This window comes from Sphaerodactylus townsendi, linkage group LG04, assembly GCF_021028975.2.
Source record: "Sphaerodactylus townsendi isolate TG3544 linkage group LG04, MPM_Stown_v2.3, whole genome shotgun sequence".
Lineage (NCBI taxonomy): Eukaryota > Metazoa > Chordata > Lepidosauria > Squamata > Sphaerodactylidae > Sphaerodactylus > Sphaerodactylus townsendi.
In genome coordinates this window covers 45,221,004-45,235,398 of record NC_059428.1, presented here as the reverse complement: position 1 = coordinate 45,235,398, position 14,395 = coordinate 45,221,004, and the positions used below count along the sequence as shown (strand labels likewise).

At 41.6% G+C, this 14,395-nt stretch overlaps 1 protein-coding gene across 1 annotated transcript in view; it reads left to right on the top strand.

Moving 5' to 3' along the window:
- The first annotated feature begins 777 nt into the window (after positions 1 to 777).
- The window catches only part of MYH15 (myosin heavy chain 15), a 117,531-nt gene continuing 103,913 nt past the window's right edge, over positions 778 to 14,395 (top strand). Inside the window, exons 1-4 of the mRNA XM_048493758.1 lie at positions 778 to 899; positions 4,090 to 4,236; positions 10,956 to 11,059; positions 12,008 to 12,151. Of these exons, the coding sequence (XP_048349715.1) occupies positions 4,146 to 4,236; positions 10,956 to 11,059; positions 12,008 to 12,151 (339 nt within the window). The 5' untranslated portion in view covers positions 778 to 899; positions 4,090 to 4,145. The remainder of the gene's footprint in view (positions 900 to 4,089; positions 4,237 to 10,955; positions 11,060 to 12,007; positions 12,152 to 14,395) is intronic.

Below are 14,395 nucleotides of genomic sequence, written 5' to 3'. Positions count from 1 at the left end.
ATTGATGCATTTGTCGAAGGCTTTCACGGCCGGATTCAACTGGTGGGTTTTCTGGGCTGTGTGGCTGTGGTCTGGTGGATCTTGTTCCTAATGTTTCGCCTGCATCTGTGGCTGACATGCCATGGATGCCAGCCAAAGATGCAGGCGAAATGTTAGGAACAAGATCCGCCAAACCACGGCCACACAGCCCGGAAAACCCACCACAACAGTGGGTATGATTGGTTTAATCTGTACAGTGATGACCCCAAGGTTCAAATTCCTACTTGTCCATGGAAACTGGCTGGGTGACCTAGGGCCATTCATACACTCTCAGCCTCAACCCTGGCTAGAATTTGGATGGGAGATCTCCAAGGAATACCAGGGTTGTGACATGGAGGCTGGCAATTGGAAACCATCTCTGAAGATCTTTTGCCTTAAAAACCCTACAGAATTGTCATAAGTCAGTTGTAACTTGATGGCAAATAACAATAATCCTTTTTAATGTACTGTGAAAAGATTAGAGGGGGCATGCACAAGTCTGATGTTCACTCTTGTTTGACTCCCTTTTCTGAAGAACAACATCTTACCATGTTTCTAATGAAACTGTGTCTGAATAGTTGTTGCTTTAAAAATAAACTGGTAAAGCACAGCATTTCTTTTCATTGTATGCACTTTGTGAATGTTACATTAATTAATAGAAGGGTGGGAAGGATTAAACCAAAACCAAGTAGCAAACCACTCCCCAAGGCATTCCAGGCATGCTTCAATCCTGTTGTTTGTTCCAGGGTCCAGCAGACAAATATAGTAACAAGTCAAACAACTGATGCCTTCTACATCCTTATCATCAATGACCTTGGCAGCAGGTATATAAAAAGTCTCAAGTAAGCAGATTCCTGCTATTTGGTCCCTTACAGTGTGGGGTAGGTATCAACCTTTCTTTATTCTAAATATATTTATAAATATATATTTCTAGTCCAGAGTGCTTTAATGTTTTCTCAGTTATTGTGTTTTATGCTGCTAAGATGTAAAAGCTTTAGTACGTATACCCATAAGTACAGAGCATTGATTTAGTAGCTCTATGTACTGTCAATCAGTGCATGCATTGGAGACATGTCTTTTTGTTGAGCCCTGATAGTCTAAATGTTCAATCAACTGTAAGAACCACATTACTTTTGAAAGGAGATTTGTATACTTTTTATCCAGAAGATAGATGGAGGTCTTGTTTTCTGTCTTTCTAAAATATCTTAAAGGGCTTTTGAGTTATGCAGAATAAGCATCCTGGTGGATCAGCTTTCAGAGATATATATAAGTTAGAACTGAGCTGGAATTCTTTAGGAAACTTACAGACCAAGCCAGTTTGCATTGATACCACAAATGAGAAAATGAGATTGTGGGCAGAAATATTGAAAATTGTATTTCTGATTTTAGTTTCCTTTATATATTTCACTTGTTAAAATGTATGTTTTTACAATTGTTACAACAGAGGTAACATAATACATTTGAACTTTCCCACACTTCTGCACCCACACCACTGACATCCCACACAATACTTGCCTAGTCCAGGTGATACATCTTAATTACTAGTGTGTAAGAATCACATAATTCATGCTATTATTATTTTCACTGTAATACGTCATCTGAGAGCATCAGTGAACTTAATATTCATGCAGCTTTTTGAAACAGAGTGGCCTTTACAGAAGAGCTTATTGTGGCAACGTTTCAGTGAACGAAAGTCTAAGATAGATCATTCAGCTTTGATGCATAAATCCTTGCTTTCTTAAGAAAGATACCCTGCAGAGTTTCCTGTCTGGTAATAGGAGATCGCAAACTTGGGTCAATTGGTACTGATGCAGTTTTGAAGAGATTTTAAAAGTTAATGAGACCTCCAACACAATGAGTACCCTGCATTCTAGTTTTAACAAGGCTGTTTGAACATGGAAGAGTAACAGCTTCCATCATGAAAGCATAGATTTACATTGCAATATGAACAAAGAATCTTCCAGCTCCATCAAAAGAACATTCCTCTGTTCTGTTTAAATGCTAAAGTGATGGGAGTTCTGAATAATTGTGAATTTAAAGGATCAAATTCCATCTCATAAATTAGTGGAATGAACTTTGGGATGGAATTGTGATCCACTTTTAGCCTTTTCTGCAGTAGAATTCAAAGGAAGATCCTGGATTCAAAACAAATATTAGTGCTATTTAAATTTTGAACTATAATAATCAGTTAATGAGGATCATACTCATTTTATTAACTCTGAATTGTGTGTCTGATAACAATAATATCTGTGTTGTCTAATGCAGCACTTGTTGTCACTGACATCTGATGCTAAACACTGACTTATTGAAACTCCACCGGATTTAAAGCCGAGAGACGTTTGGAGGTGGTTTGTTTGTATGCCTCTATCGATGAGAGAGTTCTGAGAGAGCTGTGCCTGGCCCAAAGTCTCCCAGCAGGCTTAATCTATAGGAGTAAAGAATCCCGAACCCTAGATTTATCCAATTCAGGAATCCCCTAACTCTTAGCCATTATTCTATGCTGCCTTTAACCCTGAGTTAGGACAGATGAAAGATGCCTTTATTTCAATAGAAGGAATAATGTTTCAGTACTACTGAATTTTCAAAGGTGTTTAGGCCAATACTGGATTCTGCTGACCCCCACAGATAATAGTCACGAGATCAAAGTAATCAGCCACATCTGCATACCTCAGTTCTGGTGTTCTGTAAAGCAGAAAAGTGGCTTCATTTCATTTTCCCATATATATGGGAATATACACCATATATATATGACATCCCTAACAGCTTTGCTGATCTAACTTGTGCTGCACAGAAAGGGCCATTGTTAGAATGACTGGGCTTTGAGTCAGGAGACCTGGATTGAAATCCCTGTTCTTTCTCTGGTTGATCCTGAATCAGTCCCTAACCAAGGTCAAATGGTTGTTGTAAATAATATTAGGGAGGGAAACACCATGTATGCTGAACCCTAAAGGAACTTCGGCTTCTATTTTAGATGCCGATCATCATCTTGTAATATTTATAAAAGTGGCATTGGTACTGCATATGAAATGTTCTGATATCTGTAGCCATTTATTCAGTAAACAAACTGTGGATCCATGAGACATGGCTAGCCCATAAACCTGAAAGACTTTGCAAGGACTCAACCCCAGCATGTGTTTTGCTACATCTGGATTTAATGTTGGCACATACCAAGACAGAATCGATTCCCTACCCTTCACCATCGAACTGACTTCATTGTCTCCCTCATTCTCATCAATTATGATTTCCTGCAACAAAATCTTATGTTGTTTTCAGAGAAACTTAAACCCCAGCATCACTTTTCCTAAGATTGTAATGAAACCACAATACATTCCAACATCACTGGAATCTTAATTTATGAACTAGTTAATGAGAGCCGAGGCAGTCCTAGAACCTGTTTTGAGTGCCAAGTTATGGCTGTATGTCTCCAAGCATATGTATAATTCAGCTTAAAGCTGCATGGCACTTTTTGTGCTTCTTATGGCCTATTATGGCTAGAATGGAATGGCATATATTTGAAAAAGAAAAGAAAAGAAAATGAATGAATGAATGTATGAATCAATCAATCAATCAATCAATCTAAGAGAAAATTTCTAAACAGACACGAAGGCTGGCATTAGTTGTTACTAATTTTTCTTTATAAATGAATTTAATTGCAGCAGGATGTGAATAAATGGCTCAAAAAGGTTTTTTTTAACTTAATATCGCATTGAAAAATATTGTGTAGAGAACAGAAGTACAAGATACTGCAGCTCTAGTAGTGCAGCGATATATGAAGGGAGCAATGTTAAACAGGTCTTCTCATGTTGTTCAAATAGGGCTTACTCCTAGGAAAGGGGTTCTTATGATTACATTGTAGTACTCCTTCCCATATAGAGGAAACCTGTGCAACTTTATCACTTTTGTTTCTCTGCTGTGCTGTAGCTCCAGTTCTAACAGATATACGATGCAGTTTGTCTGGGGTGGGTACAGAGTCAGTGTGTAACTCCACCTGGACGCAGATGTTCTCTAAAAGTGCTTTGTCTCTTTCTCAGTCTTGAGCAATTTTATGTTCTGCATTTTTTTCCAAACTAGGTTGCTATATATACATCTTTGATTTTGGGAGCGCATTCACCAGCTTCTTTGCCAAGATGATGGACATGTCGGAATTTGGGGAAGCCGCACCTTTCCTCCGAAAAAGTGAGAAGGAGATTATGATGATGCAGACGGTGGCCTTTGAAGGTAAGGCACTATATTCTGTTAGCCTGAATGAATTGCTAGATCAAGTAATAGCTGATGAGCACATGTTGAGACATTTTATTCATCTGTAGAAATTATAATCCATGTTTATTTGCTTTGAAAAGCTCTCAAACCAGTTTACGAAAGTTAAATGTAATGCCCTTTAGCCAATGACGAAGGAAAAAATCAACCCCAAGAATCCCTGACTAATTATTACTAATCCAATGAAGCAAGAGTGTTGGGTCACTTCAAATGCTTGGAGATGTAGAATTTCTTGATTCAATATCTAAATGAAGACAGCTGGTACCTTATGAATATTTCTGGGAAGTAAGTTCCATAAATGAGATGTTGCTATAGAAAAAGCTTTGTGGCTAATTGGTTAATTTTGCACAGCAGAAATAAAATGTCTTAGGGATGTTTTAAAAAGCATTTCGGGGAAGAAGTTCAGACATTTCTGTTTCCTAAAACATCCCCAAACATTCTATTTGTCTCAACCTGGGTTTTTTGAAAATTGCTAAACAAGTAATTTTTGTTGAAGGCTTTCACGGCCTGGAAAACCCACCAGAACCAAGTAATTTTGGTTCCCCAACCCAGTTTGAAGATGTTTCCTGCCTACTAACAAAAGCAGGCAGGAAATGCTGTATTTCTCCTGCCTAAACATCTTACTTTCATTTTCACCTGTTGCGTTCACCATTTTGTGGGCTGCAGCAGATTCTCATGAAGATTCCCCACCGAAATTTCCTCTGTTTACCGCTCATCTGCGCATAATTTAGCTGTAAAAAGTGGATGAATAAAGTTTGTTTTGCCTAGCAATATGTGCATATTTGTGTCATTGTAACTTTGCAGACATCTCCCTGGAAACAAAAGGGAAAAACGACACGTGTGCAGGATCGCTAGGCAAAACAAACTTTATTCATCTACTTTTGACAGTGGAGGGCATGGATGAGCTGCAAGCAGAGGAAACTTCAGCGGGAATTTTCTCGGAGAATCTGCTGCAGCACACAAAATGACAAGTGCAGCAGTGAAACTGAAAATATTTTTGTGCAGCAGGCAGGAAAAAAGATCAGTTTTGGTTGGCAAAACCTACCTGCGGTTTGGGAACACAAAATGCCAAAACATTTTCTAATAATGTACTAAAGATGTTATATTTATTTGTGTGGAATCTGACTTTGTCTCAGGTTCAGAGTACAAGCAGGTCAGGACGTCACCAGGTACATCATCTTTTTAAAAAATATACAGACAGACATCATCTTTTCACATATCCTCTTACAGAGACATTTGCAGACTCAGCCCCCTTTATTAAAAGGCCCTCACTCACAGAGGTATTGGGGTTGGGGAGCTCATACACTGTTCCATTCTCATGCTACCACCATTTATTCATATACTATTGTATGTATATAAACCAAGATATTAACTTGTATATATGTTTCTTACTCTGAGACACAACTCATAGAGTTAAACCAAGCAAGAAAATAACTGTTAATATGAGCATAACTATGTAACTCTTTGAGAGCCAGTGTGGTATAGTGAGACTATAGAACAATGATTAGGATTGTTGGATTCATGTGGACAAAAAATGCCACATGGGACAGAGGCTGTTTCTGCACGGATGGAAAACAGCACCCTAGGAATGGTAAAAACACTGTCCCTGGGGTGCTGTTTGCACAGCTGACGCTACTGCACCACAGCAGCACTGTGCTTGCCTCATTCAAGAGGTGTGAAAACACTGCTTTTGAACCTTGCTTGGGCCATTTCTGCATGGCCAGAACAGTGGGGCTGCATCGGCATGGCTAATGCTGATGCAAGCCCCCGGGCCATTCACATGAACGGCCCCGCTGACTGTGCAGCTGCGGGAGCAGGCTCCGCATGGCCACGCAGCCCCCCAAACACCTCCTTACCTCTTCCTGGCTTCCATCGCTCTGTGGAGGCCAGAGGACATGCCTCCTGGCCTCCGTTCCTCCAGTCATCGCTCTGGCCATGGGGGCATGGCCAGTGGTGGGATTCAAATAATTTAATAACTGGTTGTTTACAAGCACCTTTTTAACGACTGGTTCTGCCGAAGTGGTGCAAATCTTATGAATCCCACCGCTGGGCGGGTGTTTGTCCCCTGGCCTCCACAGAGTGACGGAAGCCAGGAGGAGGTAAGGAGGCATTTGGGGGGCTGTGCGGTGAAGTTCAAAAGTTCATGCGAATGGCCCAGGGGCTTGCATTGGCATGAACCATGCCATGCAGAAATGGCCAGAGTCACAGTGAAAAGGTCAGTCAAAAATCCCCTATCATCTCTCTTACCAATGGAAAGGCTGGTAGGATCAAATGCATTTTCTTTCTAGGCCTGTGCTAACTCATACTTTGCTTTACACATTGGTCTTTACTATCCTCAACCCATGATTTATATTTCTGTTTGCTGCTCATTTCTTAAACAGTAGCATGATTTAGTACTTCTTTGGCAGAATTTCCATTTTACTTGACAAAATAACTTTCCCCTGTAAATTCTGTGATGACAGTGATGTTAGGATCTGGTAAGAAAAGCTATAAAAATGTGGTAGGCATCATCTCTTCATGGATGGTTAGCAGTATTATCTGAAAGCAGAGAACAGCTGTATATAACCTCAAAATAGACCATCAGCCTGCACAGGGAAGGACATTGTGATGCGCATACTGTTCTTAGAGGAGAAATGTACCAAACTTTAACAAATCCTCTTACCATTTATCCATACCGGCAATTCCCAACAGGATATATTTAAAAAGAGAGCTACTTTATTGCACGTGGGTGACCTATGGTCCATATGGCTTGAATTCTATTAAGCATCAAAATGAAGAATATGGACTAACATTTTTAAAGCTTCAGCCACGTCTACTGGAAAATGATGCATATGAGTGTGCTGCCCTCAGGCTGACTACAAATTGCCAAGGTCATTTGTTGCTCATAGGCACAATGTGTCTGTTTATTTCAGTGATTGTTGCTCTGTTTTTCAGACAAAAATTGTCCCAACTTGCTAACAATTAATATATGCAGAAAACATAATAAATTACGGATTCTTTACTGCATGCATCATCTCAAATTAATCGGCAGTTTAATTTAAAGATGACCAGGGTTGTTTTTTTCCTATTGTACGTCTCACAAAGGGAGGGTGCATTCCAATCAGTGCTAGGAGGATATATCATTCATTGCTGGTTTTTACATTCTTAGGATGACTGTGACCATTTTTTCTTCTCTGTCTCAGTAGGTTTTAAAGCATCTCTTTCAAATCTAACATCAGATACACAAACGTGAAAACACATAAAACTGCTTTGTTGGTCTATCACAGTCAGTACTGTCTACTCAAACAGCAGCCCTTCCAGGGTTTCAGGATGATGTCACATCACCTACTGTGCACTTATTTAACTGGGGATTGAACTGTGTACCTTCTGCATGCCAAGCAGTTGGTCTGCCATTGAGCCATGGCATGTAAACTGATTTAAGTCTGCAACATAAATTATGCTTCATTTTAACAGTCATGTTAAGATTACATCTTCCCTGTTGTATCTGTCACGCAACTGTTGAAAATAGGATGCTGGACAAGATGCACGTCTGGTTTGAGTTATGAGCACCTGCTTTCCAGTCTGCACCAGGTTCCTCAACATGGTCTTTAAATGCTGCCAACCATGTTGTGTCATACTGTCAGCAAGACTAGCCAGTGTTTCCCCCTTTCCTGCCACTGCTTTTTGGTCTCCGTCATCAGAGTAAATCCAGCCCACCCACCCCCCCCCCCCGCATATTGCCTGAAGTCAACCTCACAGGAGCATTGTTCAGTAGCATGCCAAGGAGCCAGGCAGGTAACTAAGGATACTCTCAACCACAATTTTATTTTTACAAGGCACAAACTCAGGGTATTGCAAAGGATAAACTTGAGCACAGTACGGAAAATTATCAAAAAGACAGGTTCTAACTAAAGTACTTCCCATCTATGCTGCATCTGATGCTGGTAGGTGCAGGATGCCCACTCTGGTGCATCTGCATCTCCCTTTCATGTCATTCCTGTCAGTCTTCCTTCATGGCAACACACATTTCCCCAGAATTCCCAGCCCCAAAGGAACAGGTCCCCTTTTCAGGCCCCATCTCCACATGTGTTCTGAAGTCTTCAGCCAATCTGAGTGCTAAGGTTTGGGTCTACAGCCTGTTGAAGCTGCACTTTCCAATTAAGAGGTGTTAACACATCAAAGGGCTGGCATGTTACCTCTTCCTACTGAAAGGATGCGCGGTTCCTGCTAAGAGCATCTTTTGCTGCCTGAGGGAAGTAGCTAATACCCTCCTACCCTTTGAGAGAAATTGTAAATACAACAAACATTTGTGTGTGGTAGAAAACATTTTATTAACAAAATTGGTTCAAGGTAAACAAAAGCGTCAGGTGCAGCATGGGGGTCTGATCTTCTGGTCTGTGTACTGGGCACCACAATGCTGTCTCCCAGACACCTAAATTTTTCTCAGTACGCCTGCTGATGAAAAATTATCACGCACACTGCAGCTGTGAGATTCCAGATGGGCGGTGGCCACTTCCTGAAGACTCTTTGCTGCCAGGGGCGCAAGCCATCTAAGCCCACGTCTTGGCAGGTGACCCCTTGGCTTGCTCCACCCCAAAACTCCTGAAGGAGGTTCCACTAAAGCGGATATTTGCCTGCTGCCCCCCCCCCAGCTAAAGATCTGCCCCCCGGCAAATGGGGAGGTGGGAAGGCCGTCCCCGGCCTAAATAGGCCGCCCGTCTCCACCTCCCCCCAGTGACGTCAGGGCGCCCCGCGTCATTGCTTGGCACCCTGAAGCCTGTCTGGCCCGTGCTTCATGCACTACCAAGCCTCGCGAGGCTGGGGAAGGAGGCAGCATCACGGAGGCTGTCCCTTCTCCAGCAGCAATGGCCGCCACGGTCAATCGTGGCTGCTCTTTCTTATTCTTCCTAGTACTGAAGATGGCTGGATCTTGTTCCATCATCTTAACGGCCAAGGCATCTCCTGACTGCCAATGTTACAAACTGCAGGCAGAAGCTTTCCCCCCACTACATGGTGAAATATCTCCCTCCACTTGTTTTGATGTATTGTATATGAACCTTGATTATTTGAATACTACATTTAACACCCCCCCCACCATGTCCACTTCTCTCAAAACTCTTGTGTTCCCCACCCGCACAAAAATTCCTCTTCTGTAATGTGTGCATTATTTAACTGTCCCTAGGTTTAACGCTCAGGTTCACCAGGGTAGATTTTTGAATATTCCACATTCTGACCATCTTTATCCTTGTCCCTTAGGGGAAACTGATACCTCTTTTTATATTCTTTTTGAATGCCTGACTTTGTAGGATCTTAGAGCATCTTTTATTACTCTTCCTTTAGCTTGCCATTCTGAATTTTCAATCTCAGTTGCTTTGTATGTTTTGTTTTGTGATATGGCTCCTAAAACTACTATAACAGTAGCAATTTTTTTCCAATCCTTTTATCTTTTAAGTCATAGCTGTTTCTACTGCTCAAGAGCATTGTCTCATGTAGGTTTGATGGGGGAAAGAAAAACAAAGGATGTATTTATTGTATATCCAGCCTGACGAAAGGCTGGCGTAAATAAAAAAGTTTCACATGTTTTGTGACATTTGGGTGAGTCATAATAAAAAGATATTACAGTTTCTATTTTCACATTAAATTGGGAGCCTAAATATATAAACAGCAGCAATGAAATATCAGTAGCCAGAAAAACATCATTAACGGTATAATAATATAGTCAGAGCAGCAGGAAATGATCACCAAAACAAAATCAAAAGCCAACCAGGACCATTCATCTAAGCAAGGAGTGAAAAAGTGAAACAAAATATAGGACGAAACCAGCACACACACCCCCCCCCCCAATTTAGAGTCCAACCACTAGCAACCAAGACACCAGGCAAATCTCCTATGAAACATATCCCTGAGGCGTGTCACTACCATTAAAATAGCCTGGTATACCACCTCTCTGTCAGCAGGGGTACACAGAGCAAAGCCTCCAAAGAAGATCCTAATGTGCAGGGGAAGCTCTCACTGTATCTTGTGAAATTTGCACTGTGACATGTATCCATCAAGTATAATCTGCAATGCATTTTGATAGATCAGTTTTGGCATGTTGTGTTGATGTGCAGATTTCGTCTTCCCTCACTCCTACATTCTCTAGATAAAATTGCGTTGGTTCTTTCGTTTTCAGCAGTTTCATAAATGTGAGAATCATGAATATAACTGCAATTTTTCTCTTTTAACAAATGGTTGTGCAAAGTCGTGCATAAAGGATGGATAACTGGGGCAAAGTGACCCACATCCCACGCCATTAGGATGCGACTTGTGTATTGCACTGTCACTTCCAAGTTCAGTTAGCCTATTGCCCAGTGCAGACTTGGCTCCAGCTCTTGTTGCATTTCCCTTTGAAAGGGCATGTGCTAGCACTAGAGTGGTCAAGAGTTTGACCACTGGATAAAATAAGATTAAAATCTTACCTGTTAACCCACTGGATAGTTTTGGACAAGCCACCCTCTTGTCTGTCTTTTCTCTTTCTTTTTTCTATCATGCTCCCTGTTGTGTGGGAATCTCTTACCTAGCAAGGTGGTTGTAGGAGCTGCTGAGTCAATAGAATCTTGTTAGGAAATAATAGAATATGTAAGCAGTATTATGCAAAACTGATACATTGTGCAGCGTTCAGTGTGCTTGCAAGCCAATGAAAGACTCCTTTCTTTTCCTAGGGAAGAAGAAATGCTGGATTCCAGATGATAAACAAGCTTATGTGGAAGCAGAGGTTAAAGAGAGCGGTGGTGGCAAAGTCACTGTTGAGACTGTAGATGGGAGGGTAAGGTGCCCCCCCCCCCGTCTGATTAGTCACCAGCACAAAACATACCAGACATAATGAGGACAAAGGAAAGATTTTGCTGTATTCATAAGCCAGAAACTCTTAAAATAGAAAGACACAAGTATCCAAGGATGGGATACTCTAGAGAGACATTTCCTTCCTGTTTCACCACATGGGAACCCACTGTTAAAGAGGCAAATCTCTTTTTAAATTGAGCAGTTTGTGGATCTTCAGCAGCGTAAAACTGCACATGAACCCTGTTTGAATCCTGGGTGTAGGCCTGAATAAGATAGTTAGGACCTCACATTCAATTGTCCCCAAGTGTTTGTAAAATTCCCTGGTTTTCAATCTGGGCATGATCATGCAGAAATATCACTTGTATGAGCCTGAGCTTGAACAGAAATAGTAAGTCCACAGCATTCCCACATTTTCTCAAGCTATCATGTTTTTGTGAGAAGCAGTGTGGTTTTTTTTCAGCCAGCATATCATGTGAAAGCACCAATTTCATAATATTGGTCTCTCCACTGAAAGCAAGTGGGTATTATTGTGGAGTCAGGGCCTAGAAAAGGGGAAGCAGTTTTTGAAGAAAATGAACCACACATGGTCTATATCAGGGGTAGGGAACCTGCGGCTCTCCAGATGTTCAGGAACTACAATTCCCATCAGCCTCTGTCAGCATGGCCAATTGGCCATGCTGGTAGGGGCTGATGGGAATTGTAGTTCCTGAACATCTGGAGAGCCGCAGGTTCCCTACCCCTGGTCTATATTGAGAGAGGTTAGGCCACTGGTCTCACTGAGTAGTACAACCGCAGGAGCACTGGCACAGCATGGGGATGGATCCTTGCACTGGGCGACCTGTCTGCCTTCTGATATGACAGCAAGGGCAAATGTTAGTTCACTTGGTCATTTTTGTAATAGGGGGAAGACTGTGCTATTTTTTTCTTGTAGACAATCACTGTGAAGGAAGATGATGTCCAACCGATGAACCCTCCCAAGTTTGACATGATTGAAGATATGGCCATGCTGACCCACCTCAATGAAGCGTCGGTGCTACACAATTTGAATAAACGCTACAGTAACTGGATGATCTATGTATGTTTAAATTTTTTTGAACTGTGTTATATAAGAGAAACTTTATGCAGTCTATCAACAGCTCCTGTTGAGAAGATGTCCTTCTGAACTCTCCCCCCACCCTCAAATTCTTAACTGACATTCATAAGATGCTGTTCTAGTTATCCATAGAGGGGTGTTCCTTTCTCTTTATTGTATTCTTATTCCCCTTTTCTTCACCTGAATGATCTATACCTATCTATATTTACTTCTTGTTTCTTAAAAAGTCCACTGCTTGGTAAACAGAAACAGAGAAGGCCCTGTGAACCAAGATACCCCATGCTAGAGTGGTCTCACCTAGGGTAGCCTGGCATTCTGTCTTTTTTTTAACCAGAGTTCAAGAAGGATTTTATCACACATTAAATGCTGAATGTGTGTGTGTGTGTGTGTGTGTGTGTGTGTGTGTGTGCGTGTGTGTGTGAATAAGCAGTGAAATGGTTATCTCTATGGACTTTCTTAAACAGGGCTTTTTTGTCATTCAGTGGTTCTATAGCCAGTCAGATGATGTTTTAGAATGGTTTCTGTTTTAGAAAATGTTTTACATACAGCCCAGTCCTATGGGGTGGGGATAGGGGAATAGGCTGTTGGAGTGGCAGTAACTCTGGGGGTGAGAGCAAACTGGGAGGTAGAAGATAGCTCATCCCCAGAACTGCATTGGCATCCAAGCAGGGAGCCAGGCTGGGGCATCCTCGGGGATGGTGCCAATGTTAGTCACTTTACAGGAGGTATAGTGTGGCTCAGGGCTCAGACTTTTGCCATCCTCCTGGGCGGCAAAAGCCCATTCAGCCCTAAGAAGGGCTTTCTGGTGGAGCATTTTTTCCCCTGCCTCCGTGCCACTGGAAAACAGGTGCAGCAGTGGAGGCAGGTGCAGCAGTGGCTGATATTTCTGAAGCTATAAAATTGTTTCTTTGTTCTCAGACATTCAGTCAGTCCTAGCCATGTGGTGAGACAACTGTTGAATAAATAACAATACACGATAGTATTTATTTTTTAAATCTCCCTGTTACCCAATCCTTTTAGCTAGCAAATTTTGTACTATACAACTTGCTAGAATCTGGGCCTTTACTGGTATCTGCTAAACTCAGCTAATAATGTATGTCCACCAATAGGTAGCCAATGGAGATCAGAACGGCCTTGCTCATGTCCCCTCCAATGTGAGGAGATTCCAGATGCCATTTGACGTTGTCCCTCTTTGCCTCTACTAAGTCACAGCAGCAACTGCTCCATGATCTTGGCAAACTAGGCAGTTTCAGTGTTTGTTTCTAAGGCAACAAAGATGTATCGATTAGAACATTTGGGAACTGGTCCAGGCTGCTCTGGTCTGTCCTTTGTCTCCTTGTTGCTTGACAGGGAAAGCAGAAGCAGAATAAATTATGCATAATAAACTAATATGCATATGTGGCATAATTTATTCTGCTTTCAGCAGTTAGCTTTTCTCAGCTGCTCTCTATGCAACAGAATTTGGACATTTATAGGACAGATTACAGAGTCTGAACATAAAGAGGAGTTTAACTCCATTTTTAAACTTATGTCTTATGAGTCTGAGACTGCTTATGTCACAGATGGTGCAGATTGTTTTGCTTTCTAAATGTCATCTATGCAGCTGCACTGATTAGGATTCATCATTTTGTCTCAGATGAAGAGCTGAGTTCAGATACTGAAGAACTGTGTTCAAATGTATAGTTGTGTATGATTATACAACCATAAAACCACAAAGTTGGAAAAGACCACAATGCAGGAAATTCACAATTACCTCACCTCATACCCCCCATAACCCCAGCTCCATGCTCAGAAGTTGGCAAACCTCACCACACCCACACACCCTGGATCCCTGGCCAATCTGACCTTGAGGAAAATTGCTTTCTGACTCAAGTATCAATCAGCATTACTCTGAGCATGTAAGAAAGGGTCACAAGAGCTGAGCACAGATGCAACCCTTCCTGCCCTTTCTCTAATGATCTAAGTTAACAAAATGTTGCTGTCTGATGGTCATCTGCTTAAAAACCTCCAAAAAAAGCAAGTGAGCCCACCACCTCCCAAGGAAGTCTGTTCCACTGAGAATTGCTCTGTCAGGAAGTTCTTCCTAATGTTCAGCTGAAAAGTTTTTTTTAATTTAATTTCGGCCTTTTAGTTCTGGTCCAACCTTCAGGGGCAATAGAAAATTGCTCCACACCCTCCTCTATAGGACAGCTCTTCTAGTACTTGAAGTTCGTCATCATATCACCT